At 37.4% G+C, this 20,098-nt stretch overlaps 1 protein-coding gene across 5 annotated transcripts in view; it reads left to right on the forward strand.

Moving 5' to 3' along the window:
* Positions 1–20,098, forward strand: part of LOC127630813 (cold shock domain-containing protein E1-like) — a 34,456-nt gene that overhangs the window by 2,542 nt on the left and 11,816 nt on the right. Inside the window, exons 2-10 of one of the 5 annotated variants that reach the window (XM_052108614.1) lie at positions 6,650–7,347; positions 11,260–11,455; positions 11,905–12,071; positions 13,971–14,063; positions 14,294–14,391; positions 14,484–14,565; positions 19,019–19,147; positions 19,392–19,517; positions 19,624–19,839. In XM_052108614.1, coding sequence (XP_051964574.1) covers positions 11,260–11,455; positions 11,905–12,071; positions 13,971–14,063; positions 14,294–14,391; positions 14,484–14,565; positions 19,019–19,147; positions 19,392–19,517; positions 19,624–19,839 — 1,107 coding nt within the window. In that variant the 5' untranslated portion in view covers positions 6,650–7,347. Of the gene's footprint in view, positions 1–6,649; positions 7,348–10,512; positions 10,691–11,259; positions 11,456–11,904; positions 12,072–13,970; positions 14,064–14,293; positions 14,392–14,483; positions 14,566–19,018; positions 19,148–19,391; positions 19,518–19,623; positions 19,840–20,098 lie in introns of those variants that run through there. The other 4 variants (XM_052108610.1, XM_052108611.1, XM_052108612.1 and 1 more) reach the window with 4 other exon arrangements.

Raw genomic sequence — 20,098 nt, forward strand, 5'->3', positions numbered from 1 at the left:
TATGAAATTAGCTATGTGGTTGGCTAGTTAGCTATAACTATAATAGGGATTGGCAATATATATATCGTGGCAAATTATATAAAGTATCAATCGACAGAGATTTTGCTATATTACGATATGTGGCCATGTGCGCTGAGTGACCGTATCTATCAGTGGGCACAATTCACGTGAAACTGAAACCAGGCTTGAGCGGGGAATGAATTCGCCGGTTATTTGCGCGTGGTGGTTTAACGGCAGATACGCTAAAGGAATTATACAGATCAGGCAACGTCGCAAATGCGCCCACAAGCTCGTGGCTGATTCTCTGCTATTCTGATTTTGCGGGCTGGTTCGGAGCGCTCTATAGTGGAGGATGCTGAAGTCCACCGTGATCTGACTGACACACGTTGCCGGAACAGCGTCACTGTGATCCAGACACCTAGATCATCTCTTTAACATGCCGAGGTGCGCTTGACTACACTGCACATCTGTATTAGAGGTCGACCGATATTGTTTTTTTCAGGCCGATGCCGATCTTTTGAAATCTGGGTCGTCCGATTAATGCAGCCGATATATTTGGCCGATATGTGCTTGTTTTTAATCTCTTATTTGAACCTTTTATTTGAAAGATAAAATAGACAAAATTTCTCAACAAATACATTTATTGAACACTTGACACTTAAATTAAAAATGTATAATGTAAAAACATATTGTATAAATAATGTATAACAAATATATTAAATAAACAAAGCAGGTGTTACGAACTGCTCCGAGACACGAAGGTTGAGATCCAAATTCAGCTTTAATTAAGGGGCAATCCAGACACGTAATCCAATATTCAGAGCATCCAAGAGAAGCACAGGCATAACTAGGGATGGGTATCGTTAAGGTTTTAATGGTATTACTATCTATACCGATACTGCTTATCGAGCCGGTACTTCAACTGTATTCTTAACGGTTCTTTTTAAGATAAACGTTATATAGGCACAGTGATTTAATTTCAGGAATGTCTACTAACATTACTGTTCAGGTGTGGTCTAAAAAGAAATCTAATAATCTAGTAATCAAATGTAAAATAACACTGCATAGTTTATCATAGATAGATTAATGCTTATTAATGCAGAAGTTATTCATTCAAGAGCTGTAAGTGATTTTCTCTTTGCCTTTTGTTGTTTGATTCGCAGTAATGGCTCAATCGTCAGCATGTTTATTAGACAGCTTCCCCTTTAAGACCGAGTGCAGATCTAATAGGCTCCTGATGCAGCATATTTTCTCCCAACTATTTCCATAACTACGTCCATTTAAGACATAAACTGTGTTTAAGTGAATTTCCAAGCCGGTCGTTTAGACATATTTTTGTGTATAGTTGATCGTTTAGACGCGCACATGAAACTCAAAGTAGCCTATACTTTGCTTGTCTCGTTGCGGTGTGTTTTGGAGCGCGCGCCGCCTTGGGAACGGTATCTCTTGCGCTCTTTTTATTATTAAACGCGTCCCGCAATTTAGCAACAGTAGCTAGACTGCATTTTACAACAATCACCGATCGTGCTGATTCTGACGTTAAGTTTGAGTTTTAGGGAGAAATGTCAGTGCACCTCTGAGAAGGGAAGGAAGTTGTGCTAGACAGAATGCGGCTTATGTATAAATATTATTTTTATAATCTTTGGAAGGCGAAATCTAAAATAAAATCAGACTAATATCACAGATCTAAACCAGGCTATACGTTTGAATGTTTAGTTCTGTCACTCATTTAGCAGGGCTGTGTTGTGCTCGCTGTGCGCGAGATCTCTCTCTCTCTAACTGCGAATAGCTAAATTGCATGACAAATGGTTTCATATTATTATACATAGAAATGGCTGGCGAGATGATAAAATAACTTTCTCTTTATAGCAATAATAAATGTATTTTCTTAATTTCTCCAGTACCGACAGCAGAAGCGATAACGTCCGAGCTTACCAAAGCCAGTCCTTCAATAGCATATAGCGTGTTGGTATCTTTTTTATTACTTATTTCTCTGCATTGAGTGACAACCCTCTCAAATATAAGACACACAAACAGAACAAATAAAAGTCTCAGATTCACTGTCTGTAATTGCAAAATTCTTGCTTACCGTAATTTCCGGACTATAAGCCGCAACTTTTTTCCCACGCTTTGAACCTCGCGGCTTATACAATGACGCGGCTAATATATGGATTTTTCCCGCTTTCAAATTTTATAAAAAATAAAAAAAAAAAACATTCTGTGACGTGCTCAATTTTTTTGCCTTCGTGAAGCTTTCATTAGACCAATGAAATTGCCGAACGGGTTAAGGTCAAACAACTTTTTTTGTTTACTGTTTAGATTAAATCGAGCGCGCTCAAACTTCCCATCATTCTGATTACGGTAGTAATTTTGTCACCCTCACCATGGCAAAGACATGGAGAAACGCATATGATGCTGCTTTCAAGTTGAAGGCGATTGATCTGGCTGTTGGAATAGGAAATAGAGCTGCTGCACGGGAGCTTGGTCTTAATGAGTCGATGATAAGACGTTGGAAACAGCAGCGTGAGGAATTGACTCAGTGCAAAAAGACAACTAAATCTGAGGCTATTCAACTCCGACACCGAAGGAGATGACTTCAGTGGTTTCAGTGCACAGGACGAGGAAGATAGTGACCAATGACTTTCTTGGTAGGCTACTGTTTACTGCAATGTTTTATTACAAGCCGTGTGTGGCAGCGGGGGCGTGGTCAAGCGCCCGTCCGTGTTTCGTTAAAGCCTGTGTAAAGTTAATTTGTTTCAATGTACCGGTAGGCACCTGCGGCTTATAGACAGGTGAGGCTTATTTATGTTCAAAATCATATTTTTTTTTAAAAATCAGTGGGTGCGGCTTATATTCAGGTGCGCTCAATAGTCCGGAAATTACGGTACTTATTGTGACATGATAGCAACCCTTCTGCTGTGATAATGCAACTTCAACTACGCTATCAATATCCAAAGTAGCCGAACGTCATGTCGCGTTTTTTCTCGAAGTTGGCAGTAACATATCAAAAGTTTTTAATTAAATATAAAGAAGTTATACAAATTTAATCATTACTGTTTTCTCCAAGGAACTTAGCTCCTTCCTTAGGCACTGGATGAGGTCAGCTCACTCTGCTGGAAAATGACTCTAGGGGCAGTGTGCGTCGAACACGTCTTCCACAACAACACTAGGCTGCCCACAGATGCGCCTGCCTAATAATCGGCTTGATATACTTTGATATTGGCCGATGCCGATTATGTTAAAAAATGCTAAAAATCGGTCGACCTCTAATCTGTATGTCTCCATCATTTGATCAGTTTAATGGTAATACGAACAATCTTTTTTTTAACACTTTTAAATGAAGCATGCTATGGATATTCAAAAGAATATTATGAAAGCCAAAAGATGCGCTGCGCATTAATTGCCTTCAGTTTGTTTGAATATATTCAAGTGTTTTTATAAATGCATTTAAAATTTAGTGTGTGTGTGTGTGTGTGTGTGTGTGTGTGTGTGTGAGCGTGTATTTATCACTTTGTGGGGACCAAATGTCCCCATAAGGATAGTAAAACCCGAAATTTTTGACCTTGTGGGGACATTTTGTCGGTCCCCATGAGGAAAACAGCTTATAAATCATACTAAATTGTGTTTTTTGAAAATGTAAAAATGCAGAAAGTTTTCTGTGAGGGTTAGGTTAAGGGGTAGGGTTAGGTTTAGGGGATAGAATATAAAGTTTTTACAGTATAAAAACCATTATGTCTATGGAAAGTCCCCATAAAACATGGAAACACAACTGTGTGTGTGTGTGTGTGTGTGTGTGTGTGTGTGTGTGTGTGTGTGTGTGTTTTTACTTTGCTTTGAAACACTTTCCTCAAGAAAATATTATCTTAATACTGGTCAGTGTAATGTGGCATAATGTGAAGTTGTTTTAAAACGTGATTTGTTTATTTTATTTTTAACTTTGTAAAGTGGAAAAAAAAAAAAAAAAGAGAAATATATGAAGTAGTTTTAAAGTATTTTTCACTGACTAGATTTTCCAAAAATAGGCAATACAATATGGTTATGTTAACCTTTTTTTATTATTATTATTGTTATATACTAAAATTGTATATCGCCATATATATTGTTGTCGTGATATTTGGTCATATCGCCCACACCTAGATCGGGTAGATAAGATGTTCTCTCTCTCTCCCTTTAAGGCTGTATATCATCCATCAAAGCAATAGGTGTAAATCTTCACTGGCCTCACGATTCGATTACGATTCAAAGGGTAACTGTTCGATTATAAAACGATTCTCGATGCACCTTGTCCTTCAATATCTTTTTTTCAGTTTCTTAAATTTTTTTACTCTATTTTTTCCCTTTCAGCTTTTTATTTAACAGCTGTTTGTAAAATCAGAAAGTCACATTACATAAACTGGCCTTTTGCATTCAGTTTGAGCTGTGAACAAAACATGGAACATCCACAAGTTTAAATAAATGGTTCTATATTTTAAGAGTATCTCAGTTTTTCAGTTTCTTTCTTTAGAACCTTTTATATAAAATCTCTTAAAAGCACAAAAGAAAATATTGGTTCTCCATCAAAACACTGAAAACTATTACTTCAACCGATTTATATTATTTTATTTTTGTTTAAGCATTGTAAATCATTTAATAGTATTTAATTACTATTTAATATTAATCTATGCCATGCTATTAATTTTCATTTAAGCACAAATGGAAGTTGCTAGTCCAGGATGAGATATATTCTATGAGTGTACAGCTGTCAGCTTCTCCTCACCTGCACAGGTGATGGTAAATTGGTTTAAATAGCGCAGTTGTTGCTTCAGAAATTTATCAAGTGTCCCGTATGCAATGTTCTATCTGTCTGCTCTGCGAGTACAAGATACAACCTTTATCATCAGGTGTGCGCACTGTCCTGACAAACGATTCACCAGCAATGACAAAAGCCAATGAAATGGAGAGCGTGCAAGAGTAGATAAAGGCATCTGGGGAGGGGGGCAGGAAAAAAATGATTACATTAAAACATCACAACTTCTCCCAAACCGCTGCCTCGTCATTATCTTCTGTGTTTTCCCAATTTTTGCAATTATGGGTGCGAGCTCGTCTTTCATGTTGTCTGTTGGCTGCTTATCATGAATAAACTCCCGTTGCTATGTGCGTGGGTTTGTGAAAGAATTTCGGGTTTGTAGTTTCATTCGGGCTCAAATGGTCATGTGTTTGATACAGCTGGTCTGCAAACAGTTGTTTGTGCACTTGACTTCAGTGTATGCACTTATCTCGCATCTTTGTTTCCACATCTGTCTTTGCCGTGATTTAAACTGAACTCCGAATCGATTCAGAATTGTTTGTGTGAATCGTGATGCATCGCTGAAACTATTTTTTCCAACAGCTCTACAAAGCAAGTAATGAACTGGCCTAAATATCAGTCGGTTTCATCTCTTATGTAATAGAGCAGAGAGAACTGAATGATTTGCATGCTGGATATTTGCAGTTGTTAACCGCATTAATTTAACGTATTCCATAAATACTCTTCCAACCGCTAGTTCATGATGAAACTTGTTGATCCTCAGGCTTGTATGTTTAGTCAGTCAGCTGCTCTTGCATCTTGCACATGAGGCCACTGAGGAACTTTTATTTTTAGGACTTTATCAATCAACATGGAGTTTTAACCCATTTTAAAGAAATGGTTCACCCAAAACTAACAATTGTCATTTACTCGGGCTTCCGTTGCTCCAAACCCATACAACTTTCTTCCATGGGACACAAAAGAACAGTTAGACCGTATGACAGCCTCAGTCACTGTTAACTTTCAATACATGGAAAGAATGAAGATAAAGGGTCTTTCACAATAGAATGTAATACAGATTTGAAACAATGTGATGCCCTCAGTGATGATGGCAATTTTCAGTTTTGGGCAAAATATCCCAATAACATGTCCAGGGTGTGCATTACTTTAGTGTTAAATGGATAGTTCATCCCAGATGTGTATGGCTTTCTGTTTTCTCCTGAACACAAATGAAGATTTTACAAGAATATTTCAGCTCTGTGTCCACACAACGCATGTGAATGGGTACCAAAAATGTAAATCTCCAAAAGCACAAAGGCTGCAAAATAACTTGGAAATTATCCATACAACTCCAGTGATTAAGTCTATAATATGGGTGTGGGTGAGAAACAGATCCATATTAAAGTTCTTTTTTTACTATAAATCTTCATCCTCGCCCAGTTTGTGGTGATATGCACGAAGAATGCGAATAACAAAAAACAGAAGTGAAAGTTGTGATTTGATAGTAAAAAAAAAAAGGATTTAAGTATTGATCAGTTTCTAAACGAGACTTATCGTGTCACTTCTGAAGAAATGGATTAAACCACTGGAGACTCATTCACTTGCATTGTGAGGACCTACAGAGCTGAAATATTCCTCTAAAAAAATCTTTGTCCAGAAGAACATCCATTCACATCTGGAATGACATAAGGGTGAGTAAATGATTTAGTTCATTTTTGGGTAAACTATTCCTTTAAATCTGTAATGTCTTGAGGTTGTGTCTAGTGTCATTTGAAATTGTAAATATGAAAAAAATATATATATTTTAAGGTGCTTTTAAAATTATTTGTGGAATTATTTAATTACATCTTTTGTTCTGTGGATATTTGTCTTTTTTCCTAACAGTATGAAGTGAAACTGAATTGATTTTGTACCATCTGAAACCTACTTTAAGTTCAGATCATCGATCGGTCAGAAGAAACGTCAAAAGAAACAAACGAACATCCTCAAAACGACCCAACGTTATAACCACTCTGAAGTCGAGACGAAGACCAAGACGAAGAACTGCACTGCTGCAAAAGAGAACTAAAGCAACACGAAGCAACCAAACGAACAAACCAAAGATTTAAGAAACAGAACCAGGCCGCAACAAACAAAGCAACTTCCACCAACGTTAACCTTGAAGGCGAGACCTGATCTGAGAATAGAAGTTTGTGCCTACTCAACAGCTTTGATAAAAGCACACGTCCCAACGCTGCACCGAGCCCTCCTCATCCTCCCCGTATCTCTTCCTCCTCTGGGGTGCGGAGAGGGCTGCTGTCTGCTAGTCTTTTCAGTTTTTACCTTTGTCAGTTGCAGACCGAATCCCTCCCTGATTTTCTTTTTTTTTTTCAGTTTTTTTCTTGTTCATATATATATTTCTCTGAACTTTTCTTAAAAGCCTTTTTATTTGAATTCCTTTTTTTTTGTTGCTTTTTGTCGTTATTTTGCAACTATTGTAATTAGAACTTGTGCCAGAAACAAGAGTGTGTGTTTGCGCGTGAAGCATCGTTTGTGATTTCATCGGTCCAAATCATAACAGCCTTCCAAAACAACAGAACAAGGTAAGCTGTAACATGCACTTTTTTTCTTTTTTTTTTGTCATGTACTCACACATACTGTTCCAAACTCATATGACGACTTAAAGTGGCACAGAAAAGATGTTCGGCAGCATAGTTGTCTTAGCCTCTGTCACCTTTCACTGCCATCTTATCCATTTTCCAAACAATGAAGGTCATTGGTGACAGACACAGAGGCTTCTGCCTAATCTTTTGTGTTCCAGAAAGTAAAATGGGTTTGGAAAAATATTAGGGCAAGTTAATGATGACTCTGCACGATGGGTGAACTATAATGGAAAAATGCAACCACTTCTTGTTGCCCAAAAACATGTGCTTTGATCCTGAAGGAAACCACACGTTTCTTTGCCTAATTTCCTGTTTTGCAATTGTCTTCATTCAGAATCTTTTGTGTATGTACTACAAGTGTAGACTATGTAGAATTATACATATACTTGCACAGTTAACATTGGTAGAGTTAAAAGTACATTTCTTAGTTGTTTCCAAGTCTTCATTGAATTATTGTTAAACATGATGCTTTAATACAGATTTGATGCTGCTGGTTTTGACTGAGAATCAGATGTGTAATAAAAAATTATACTTGAATTAACTGTATGCTTATGATTGTTGTGCTGATAATTCACCACACCATAAAAATTAGTGGCTTATTTTCACTCATTTTTGTGAGGCAAGCAGTTTATTTTGAGCTAATTTTCTAGACCACATTGCTTGTTTCTCTTGCAAGATTCTCTTGTTCTCTGGCAACACTGCAACTGGTATTTTACCCAACCCTTAGCTCAGAGTACTGTCATTTAAAAAAAAAATAACGTTATTAACTGATCTTTTATTTCGTTCTAACCAGTTACCATTTGGAAAGGAGGCAGCGCGACTGCTCCGAACAAACCGAAATGAGAGAATTTTGTCCTTGATACAGCTGTTGTATTATAAATGGTGATTTGGTTAAGTAGAGTTGAAGTCAGAAGTTTACATACATGCTTTAGGTTTAAGTCATTAAGACTTCTTTAACCACTCCACAGATTTTATATTAGCAAAAAATATATTTGGCTAGTCGTTCAGGACATCTACTTTGGAAAAATGACTCCTGCATATCCCAGCTAAGCTGGGGTCAGAGCACAGGTTCAGCCATGATACAGTACACCTGGAGCGGATGGGGCAAGGAACTTGCTCAAGGGCCCAACAGTGGTGTTGAACCCCGACCTTCTGGTCAGTAACCCAAAGCCTTAACCGCTGAGTTACCACTGCCCTGATTGACTATATTACAATTTTAGTGGGTCAGAAGTTTACATACTCTAAAGTAACTGTGCCTTTAAACAGCTTGGAAAATTCCAGAAAATTATGTCCGGCCTTTAGACAGTTTGCCAATTAGCTTCTAATTGGAGGTGTTCTTAATTGGAGTTGTAACTGTGGATTTATTTTAAGGCCTACCTTCCAAATCAGTGCCTCTTTGCTTGACATCATGGGGAAAGTCAAAAGAAATCAGCCAAGACATCAGAAAAAAAATTTGTGGATCTCCACAAATTTGGTTCATCATTGGGAGCGATTTTCCAAACACCTTAAAGTACCACGTTCATCTGTAAAAACATTAGTATGCATATATAAACACCATGGGACCTCACACCCATCATACCACTCTGGAAGGGAGACTGATTCTTTCTCCTAGAGATGAATATTGTTTGGTGCAAAAAGTGCAAATCAATCCCAGAACAACAGTAAAGGACCTTGTAAATATGCCGGCGGACAAAGGTAGACAAGTATCTATATCCACAGTAAAATGAGTCCTATATTGACAATCTCAAACGCTCAAACCACCACCATAAAAAAAAAAAAAAAAAAAAAAAGACTACAATTTGCAAGTGCACATGGGACCAATAATCTTTTTGGAGAAATTTCCTCCGGTCTGATGAAACAAAAATGTAACTGTTCGGCTATAATGACCATCGTTATGTTTGGAGGAAAAAGAGCGAGGCTTGCAAACCGAAGAACATCATCCTGACTGTGAAACATGGGGGAGGCTGTATCATGTTGTGGGGGTTCTTTGCTGCAGGAGGGACTGGTGCACTTCACAAAATAGATTCCATCATGAAGTGAAATTGTGGATATATTGAAGTAACAAGACAAGTTATATTGAGATGTTGTGGCAAAATGGCTTGAGGACAATAAAGTCAAGGTATTGGAGTGGCCATCACAAACCCCTGACCACAATCTGATAGAAATTCTGTGGGCAGAACTGTCTGGAGGAATGTGCCAAAATTCATGCAATTTATTGTGAGAAGCTTGTGGAACGCTACCCCAAACAGTTGAGCCAAGTTAAACAATTGTAAATGCTACAAATACTAGCAAATTGAATGTAAACTTCTGGCCCACTGGGAATGTGATAAAAGAAATAAAAGCTGAAATAAATAATTCTCTCCACTATTATTCTGGCATTTCACATTCTTAAAATATTGTGATCCTCCATCCATCCTTCTATAATTAAATGTCAGGAATTGTGAAAAACATATATTTTTTTTATGTAAAGTTTAAATGTATTTGGCTAAGGTGTATGTACATTTCTGACTTCAACTAAAATATTTTTCATTTAGCAGCCACTTTTGGTTTTGTTTATTGTGCTTAAACCAACAGCTTGACATTTCTTAAATTATCTGTATGTTTGACCCAAAAGCTGATTGGTTTATCTAATTGGTTTGGAGTGTTTAGTCAAGTAATTTAAATGTTTTATTTGGCAGCCCAAAAAAGAAATGGCTGCATCCCAGTTTTACACCGTATTGAAGGGGTTCTTGAAATGCATTTTCATGTTGTTTCAAAAAGAAAATTCTGTGCTCTGTGTGAATAAGCCTTTATTGTTCTTTTCCATGATTACTTTAAAATGTTGGATCAACTTTATATTTTCTGGAAGCTTTTCTATACTTTTGTTTGGAATAATACAGATTTATTTCTAATGCAAGCACCTTAAAGGAACTAGGCATGTAAAATTTTGGTGTATCAAATTTGTAAACCCATGTAGGCCATCACTGGTGTTATGGCCTCTCTGACACTTGATTCTAGCAGCAAGATTTTTAGATAATTTAATTCCCTGTTAGATGCTCTGATGGGTTCTTGATTGGATATTCTACTTGAGCTAGTATTTTTAATAAATCCACTCCACCTTATCCCCCAGTGGCCCCCCAACTCTTACCCTTACCTGAAGATGGAGGTCTCTGATCCCCCTGTTGCTGCTTCCACCCCCTCCACCTCAACCCAGCCAATCCCTCGCTCTGCCTCAGTCTCATGCCATAACTCGCGTGCAGCAGGGGGCAAGAAGCAAAAGCGCCCCCCCCTTTACCAGCGCTCTGTAAGTGGGCATGATGGAACAGTGTGTGCACCAAACCCTTTTTAGCTAGTATGTGCCGGATTGGCATTCTCATTGACAAAGTATACATGTAACACTGTATCAGCATGCTCTGAGGTTTATTGGGTTTAGAAGTGTTTGTTTTATGGAGCTTTTTAATCCGTATGTCTTTGCTTCTAACTTAAGGACCACATGCCTGCTGACTGTTCACTTACAATTCACTCCGTTTGTAATTTGTAGCTCGAGATGATATTCACGGAATGGCCGAGCTGAGACTAGTAGATGGTTCTGCGGTTGTTTGTGTGAATTCTAATATCTAACTAGATCCTTGTGTGATCTAAGTGTACAAACCTGTTTTCTAGCTTTATTGACTATGTAAACTTGTGTGCTTGCCAGACCAATTACTGATACCATGTTTTCCACTTTCTTCTGTTCTATATTTGCAGTGTTTTGTTTTTTTTAACCTATTTCATCTCCTTTTATCATTTCGAAGCAATTTGATGTTTGGAGCGAACAGAAGATTAGAATGTTTCAGCATATTTTTGAACACATCCTTGCTGTTTTCCCCACAGATGAGTTTTGACCCTAGTCTGCTACATAATGGCCACAGTGGCTTTGCCAATGTGACTGGAATGGGGATCCGGGAGACAGGCATGGTTGAGAAGCTGCTTGCATCATACGGTTTCATTCAGTGTTCTGAAAGACAGGCCCGCCTCTTCTTCCATTGCTCTCAGTACAACGGCAACCTGCAGGAGCTTAAGATCGGAGGTATGGGCAGAAAGGTAGAAAATGATGTAAAGAACCTTAAGAAGGCATAAAGCCTTTGCAATAGTGTTTTAAAGTCTGGTGTTTCCTTTTTAATGCTCTGTGAATGACCCCACGATATCCGTATTTAAAGTTTTGTGTGTTTTTAGACCATCAGTGATTGCATTAAGGTCATCTGTGTGCTCGTTGTACTCTGTGAAGTTGACCAGATTAACTAAGCAGATCTGCACATTTCAAATGTGCTGACTTTCTCTTCTGGGGAAAAAGAACACAAAATATTGATAATTCTTGCTTGATTTGTCCAATGAAATTAAACTAAAGGCTGTTTTAGAAAAAAAAAAAGTGACAAGTCCATTGTCTTTCTCACAAAGCAATTTATCCTAGTCTAGAACATGTACAGTATGTAAATGTAGAACATTTTCCATTTGTTTGTCTGCCCTTCCCCTTTTTAGATGATGTGGAGTTTGAGGTGTCGTCTGATAGACGCACCGGCAAACCCATCGCGGTGAAGCTGGTAAAAATCAAGGCAGAAATGTTGCCAGAAGAGCGAATTTCTGGGCAGGTGGGGCCTGACATGCACGCCTCTCCTTTAACTGTGCTGCATGGTTTTATTCATCCAGTTAAGGAACACCTTTTACTTTCATGTTTTGATTGTCCTTGTCCGATTAATGTCAGTCATTGTTGTGTTTTCTAGCTCATTTTTAATCCATATTAACCTGGCCAGAAAAAAATGCATTATTGTACATCTCAATGTAAATTATTAGTTATAAATGTCAGCAGTCCTAATTTGTTGTACTCTAAACTGACCTGTTATTTTGTGGTTTCACAATGAGCTTGGTTGTCTGTTTTGTGGTTTTGTTGTGGGTACTTTCATCTTCATTTAATATACAGTTAAGATGGATAAAAATCATGATTTATTCTCTGTTCAGGTCTGTCTAGTATGTGCTTAGATATTAATAGTATGTATGACTGGTTCCTTGAACACAGATTATACGCAGTAGGGCTGCATGATTATGATGAAAATAATAATGATGATTATTTTGCTTGATGTTGTAATTGCAATTATTAATTTAGATTAAAATACTTTTTGTGGAGAAACTGTATGCCATAATCGTTTTGTAGGTAACACATCCAAAACAAACTGATAATTGTTCCTGAATTGCTTGATTGCATAAATAAGTGTTAATTTTTACATTTTGAATAAATTATAGACCGTGGGCAGCACAACAATACTAATACACAAGGGATGCACCGCTACCACTTTCTCTTCCGATATCGGAAATCTCAGTATCGCCCGAACCGATACCATTGTTTTTTTGCATAATGAGTTTAGAATATCTTAATTGTGTGGAACTAACTACACACTCTTGTGTTGTTGTATTATTATACCTTATTAAGAAACCTTTTATTATAAGCTAGTATACTGGATAATGTTGCAGCAAAATTTAAAGTAATTCCAGTACAATTCATCAGTAGAAATGGTATTTATTTAATTTTTTTTCTCCCCACACTTGTTGATCTGGACTTTAAATGATTCAGATCTCTCTTGTTTAGTTGTAAGACATCAGTTCACTTTTGATTCACAGTTATTTATTTTTTTTGGAACCCGTTCAACTTAAATATTATTACAATTTGTAAACCAACAATAACAGATCATGCACCTTTAACTTTTAAACACTCATGCTTTTATTTTGACTTTCTGAACTCTCCAGTGTCTGTTTGTAGGCAAGGAATTTAATTAGCTTTTTATTCAAATTCTGGTTAAATGTACCTCCAGTGTTTTTCTAAATGCATAGAAGTGAACAGAACTATTGAGCATCTACATCTGAGATGTTGTTTGTGAGTAGCACTCAAATATTGTGCAGCGTGAAGGCTAAAAATAGGCGCTTGTGTGTAAACCGAGCAGCGCCATTTTCTAACGCGCTAGAGCTGCGTGTGAATTTTATATATTTACTTATTAAACAACCTTTTGTGATTCACAGAGCTATCGTACGTCTTCAAGTGGTTTTGAATAAAATGCAAGAGTCATTTGAACTAATAATTTTTTTTAGCTTGACCGTAACAAACATGACTAACACGTATCTGATTTGGATCGGGCTCGGACCGATACTCGATCCATCTTAAAGCTTCCGTATCGGATCGGTGCATCCCTAAATAAAACTAGTTTGTTGTCATTTCTGATATGCTAATTGACTAATTATATACAGGTTTTCTGATTTGTCCAGTGCATTCATGCACGCAACAGACCAAAAAAATCTTTAAAAAAAAAAAAAAATCTTGACAGAGTATATGTAAATTGTATCCTATAATTAACACTTTTGCAATCTCTTTTTATTAATTGTGCTGCCCTAGTACACAGGGTTTTTTTTTTTTTTAGTAAGGAATGACAGTAGTCCTTTTTAATTACATAGTGTTAGAGCTAATCTATGTGTAGCATTTTAGCATGGTTAGGTGAGCCTCTCTCTTACCTTTTGCAGTCTCTAACCTAGTCTGTCTGTATGCATGGCCCCCTCTCTAGGTAGTGTCGGCTATCCCTTCTCACCTGGATGGGAAGTCTGCTCCTGGCCAGGTGCCCACAGGCAGTGTGTGTTACGAGAGGAACGGGGTGAGTGTCAGTATCCTTTCCTGCAGGTTTCTCCATACATTTTACAGTCTTGATTTGTATTGGTTGTTTGAAATAATAATATAACTGGTGTTTTTTTTTTTCACTTTTGGAAAAAAAAAGTTTTGAATTTTCATAAACTATTTATTTGTTGAAAAAATTATTTTTATTGTTTTCTTCATTGGCAGGGCTTTATTGGTTTATTTGTCTAAAAATACGTATGTGGTTTATTCTTACAGGAAGTGTTTTATTTGACTTACACCCCTGATGATGTGGAAGGAAATGTTACTTTAGATACTGGGGATAAAGTCAGTTTTTACATGGAGACCAACAAGCAGTAAGTTAATATCTATAATGTCTGATATGCTAAAATGTGAAACGAGGAACAATGTTTCATGATGTGGTAAAATGTTGTGTTGTCTGTTTCAGTACTGGTGCTGTTAGTGCCCACAACATTGTATTGGTAAAGAAGAAACAGTCAAGATGCCAGGGAGTGGTTTGTGCTACCAAGGTAAGGGTCCAAATCAAAAATGAATGTGGTTAAAGGATTGTTGTGGGTTCAATACAAGTTAAGCTCAATGAACAACATTTGTGGCATAATGTTGATTATCACAATTTATTTTGACTTTTTCTTTTGTAAAAAGCAAAAATCTGGTTTTCAGTGAGGCAATTGTTATGAAAGTTGATGTGGCCAATCCGCAAATGTTAAAATACTCAAAAGTATACAGTGAGACATTCAAGACGTAATGTTTTGTGTGAAAATAATTTACTAACATTTTCTGTGTAATGTTTGAAGCTCTGTCCCAAATGACACACTATATACACTTTGCACTTTCAAAATATACTATGCACCCAGCCATGTAGTATGAAATTTCAAAGTGTAGTATCGTCCCAAATGGTACACTTTAACGTTTTCTTACTACACGGAAGCGTTCGCTGTTTAACTGCTGACTGATGTGACATTTCAAGTTAACTTGATGCATTGCCGCTAGCTTTAGTGTGTTGGCCATCCTAGGTCTAACACTTGTATCTTAAACAATGTACATATTCACACAGCTTGGTGTGATGGTAAAGCAGTCAACTCTCACTTGTAAGGTGCTGCTACATTCTTCATTATTTACAACTGTTTTGTCAGACCAGCAGCGCAGCCTCTTCCGCTATGTACGGCAAGCCACGAGCTCTGAGTGCACGAAGTATCCAACATTCCACACTCCGTTTTGACTGTTGAAAGTGCGTCATCCGGGTACTTGAAGTACACTACTTTTTGCTGCAGTTTCAGTGTTAACATAATACTCGCACTACTTGCACTACAAAATGGAGTAGAATAGTGCAGAAGTGTGCGGTTTGGGAGACCCTATAGCCAATTTTACTTGAAACTTCATTACCATAGCGATGCAATGTCAAACCCTAAAACAACTGTAAAAATGACCATTTAAACAACTTTACAGCTCAAATAATACACAGTTTTAACGGAAGAATTAATGTAAGTGCTTTTATAAATGTATAAGTTTTAAATTCCATTGTAATTTCCTCACTGTAACCTTGTTTTTTGTGAGGATAAAAGGAGAAACGAGTCAAGTTTTATGGTAATCAGCATTGCTACAAATGCTGTTGATTGAGCTTAACTTGTATTGAACCTGGAACATTCCTGTTTTAATTAGCTGCTTGTTTTGTTCACATTAACCCCCCAAAAAAAGAAAATTCTGCCATTTTACTCGCCTTCACGTTGTTCCATACCTCTATACTGTAGATGCAGTCAGCGTCATACTCTGCGGGCATGGGGGAAATCGATTCCCCATTACCATAGATAATTATTCATTAATATGAGGAAAAACAGGGAGAAATATCCAAAAGTTTTTTGTTATTTTGACTACAAAAAACAATTTTTTTCACTTCAGACAAAGCCAAAAAAAACTTGGTCGACCATATTCTGGATGTGTGATTTAGTGTGTCTCACAAACGTAAGACTGAATTAAAGACTAAATTGATCATCATATCACAACTGCAGTAGCAAAGACATAATGAGAGAACACCACAGAAAAAGAAAAGTGCTGCTTATTGGTTTTCAGGCTTTAATGAATCAAACTTCTCTGGGAATATTATGCTTACCTTTTGGTTTGGCGACGTGTTTAATAAGATAAAGTTGCTGTAAAAAGTTTAGGTACACACAGTACCCAACACTGAACATGTACCTAGTACACTCGTCTCCATTAGCACTGTCTTTTACTGCTAAACAAAATACTTCGGAAGAAACATAAATGAGAACGGTTTATGATTGTATGTGTAATTGTATATTGCCTATTTCTGCATTTATTTATAGTTTTATTGTATGCCTACTATTTTAACTTCTCAAAAGTTTAAGCATTACATTGTCCGCTGAGGCTGTAAATTGTTATACATTTGAACTCGTATAAGCCATATAAAATAGCCCAAATTAAGAGGTGATATGATGTTCAATCATTTCAAATTAGCATTAATTTGTGGATAAAACGCTAATAATTAAAATATGTAAATAGTGTTTATGATGGTAAACAAAACGAGTAACAAAGCAGTGAAATTGGATAAAAATAGGATAACATTCATGTGTAAAAGTGATCTGCTGTCATAAGACTGTGAACTGTATGGCTCTGTAGCGCAAAGTCTTACATATCCTATATTTGTCGGTTGGAAGGTAAATGGCCTGCACTTGTATAGTGCTTTTTTGTTTTTGTTTTTTTTTTTTTTTACTTTGGAGGTTAACAAAGTGCTTTACACTCCCACTCATACACACACATTCACACTCTTACACCAATGGTGGCAGAGCTGCCATGCAAGGCTCTAGTCTGCCACTGGGAGCAACTTGGGGTTCAGTGTCTTGCTCAAGGACACTTCGGCATGTGGGCCTGCGATTAGCGGCCGACCCACTCTACCACCTGAGCCACAGCTGCCCCTAGGTGATATAAAGTTCTCCCTATTTTTCTCGAGGATTGAATGAGTAACTGTGGTAACAAGGCTTTGCTTTCCCTGATGATTGGAGGGGGCCTCCTTGCCCACTGTATTTATAACTTTCTTTCATGGAACACAAAAGGCATTACACAAGTTGTTTGCCAGAATAGTGAAGGAGGCTGCCAGTCCCTAACCTTCTGCTAAACATCTCTGCAGGAGAAAGTCATATAGGTTTGGAACAACATTAGGGTAATTCATTGATTACAACATTTTCATTTTTTGGTGAAGTATCCCTTTTAATGATGTTCTCATGAAAAACATTTTCCTATGCTCTGTTTTCTCCTGCCCTCTGGTGGTGAAGGTGAATAGCAGACATTTTCTTTCGACTGCTTTTATCTCTACAGTCTGCTTTGACAAGATTTGGGATTTACTTCTGATGCCTATAATTAATTTTTTTCTCTTCATCAGACGCGGCGTCAGCCGATTTTGCCGGGGCTTCAGCCCCGAATGTTTTGAGTGTATCCCCGAATGTATTTTGAAATGTTGACTGACAAATATGAAACTGGACAATAGCCTATGTAAACCCCCGTAATCACAAGTTGCCATATTTCATAGTGCTTTGGCTTTGCACATACTGCATACAGCCTGTAAAATAGACATAGGTTTTAAAAATAATCTAGCCTATAGAATAATTTTATTTGCTGTCGGTAGCCTATGGGAAGAAGATATGGGAAGGTACTTCCCCTCTGTTGAATGTGCAGCAGGTAGGGGAGGAGTTGACATCAACTAACGTTACTTATTGTCGAGTTACCAGCAGTTAGCAGGAAAGACAGCTAAAATGAAGCAATGAGGCTATGGGGATTTTTCCGAAAGTCAGTGGGGTAGCCAGGAACACTAGTTTTATCCCACTGCACTTGTAACGAGAGCCAGCAGATAGCTGTGCCGTGTGTAAAACTCACTCTCCTGACCTCAAGAGGTGCACTAGCGACCAACATTAAAGGCTGTTGCCTATAGACTCCTTGTTAGCGCATATGCCTCTCACACCGGAGACGTCGGTTCGAGTCCCATTCATTCTGAGTGTACTTGTTTATCATGTGGTGTTTTCTCTAAGGATAACCAATAAGCATTAACATAAAATGTATATGTGACTTGTTTTGTGATATTAGTTTGTAGTAAATATACACTTTGATTTGATTAAATGGTTTTGTAGAGAGTAGGAAAGATGAGCTACAGACTGAGCCAGCAGCAGCTGTGCCAGAATCAGGCATGGAAACCGGTAACAATTAATCAGTCACTTTACTTTAGATAAAGTTAAAAGTGAAACATCGTTTATCCAAATGCTCCTAATGAAAGGATTTTGACAGATGAACATGGAGAATTATATACAGTTCGATGCCATTGTGTGTCAATGAACTTGGAATAAAGTCGGATCTTATACATCATTTTGACTGTCAAAAAATATAAATTATTTATATTCAATAATTTTTTTTTACTTCACTTTACTCACTATAATATAACACTTTTGTGATTAGTTTATGGTAATGTACATGAAAATTCAAGAATCATGATAGATCTTAGGGCAATCTCACTGATCTGCTCTTCCCAATACATTTTCTTCAATGGTATTGTCTACAATTTGAAATATGTAGCACTTGATGAATTAGTTGTTTGAAGCTGATTTGCAATAAGTTATGTGCTGTATCTGTTTTTTTGCATCACAGATGATTCAGGGAGGAGAGAGGATGAGTTAGTCGAGGATAGTACTAGAGCGGAAGATTTAGGAACTGTAGAAACAGGCCCAGCCAGAGCAAAACTCAAAGACTACCCTCTCACCAGCTTTGGACTACAGAGAAGTGGTTGCTAGTGTGAAAATAAAATTGTCTGGGCTAAGCCCCGGATGTCCTTCAATGCTGGAAACGCCTCTGCTCTTCATCTTGGAAAATTAGTATCTAAGATGTGTCTGTGCCGATGAAACGCATTTTTTATTTTTTTAATAAATTTTTTTGGCCATGTTTCAAAGCCATGATTGTGTTCTGCAGGAGGCCTTTGGATTCATTGAACGTGGGGATGTGGTTAAGGAGATATTCTTCCACTACAGTGAGTTTAAAGGCGATCTGGAGGCTCTACAAGCTGGGGATGATGTGGAGTTCACCATTAAAGAAAGAAATGTAAGCACCTGTGGGGAAAATAACATTCTTAAAGTGCTGAAGTAACCCAACATTTCTATACCAAAGGCCAATTGAATATCAATCAAAAATTTAAAGTGTATTTCAGTTTCTGAATTGATAGCCTGTAAAACCACTGACAAGACTCATACTTTTTGACTGAAAGTACCATTCAAGAGATACATTGTGGTTTCAAGTAGCTTTATTGGGGAACTGTATTTAATAAGACTTTTTTTCTGTCTCATAGGGCAAGGAAGTGGCAACAGATGTAAGACTGCTGCCCCAGGGTACTGTTATATTTGAAGACATTAGTATTGAGACCTTTGAAGGCACTGTCAACAAGGTTATTCCAAAGATCCCCACCAAGAATCAGGTTTGTGTTCCGAGCTAAAGCTTCAAAGAAAACCATGATAACATCCTCATATAATTATGATTCTGCTTATGATTGTATACACGAAATAGACTTTTGTCTTTTTTAGAATGACCCGCTCCCTGGGCGAATTGGTGCCAGAATTAATTTCACTGACAAAGAGCTGCTATTTGGGGAGAAGGACACAAAGTCCAAAGTGACTCTGCTGGAGGGAGACCATGTCCATTTCAATATTTCCACCGACCGTCGAGACAAGCTGGAGAGGGCAACAAACATCGACATTCTCCCGGACTCTTTCAATTTCACGAAGGAGGCTCGCGAAATGGTGTGACTAGAGAACATTTTAACTTTTGTCGTTGCTACTTTTTTGGTGCGTGTCAAGGTTACCACCGTGTACAGTGTTACCAGTTTTATTTTGTACAAGGGACGACACTGGTGTGACATTTTATACCAGCTAAAAGGGGAAGCATTATGAATGGAGATTCCAATATCAATACAATAGCCTAATGAATAGAATAGCCTTAAAGAATGGTTGCTAATGAAGAGTTTGCAACCCATTATAAATGAACCTAAATAACGCATTG

The sequence above is a fragment of the Xyrauchen texanus genome, chromosome 37 (assembly GCF_025860055.1).
Source record: "Xyrauchen texanus isolate HMW12.3.18 chromosome 37, RBS_HiC_50CHRs, whole genome shotgun sequence".
Taxonomy (NCBI): Eukaryota; Metazoa; Chordata; class Actinopteri; order Cypriniformes; family Catostomidae; genus Xyrauchen; species Xyrauchen texanus.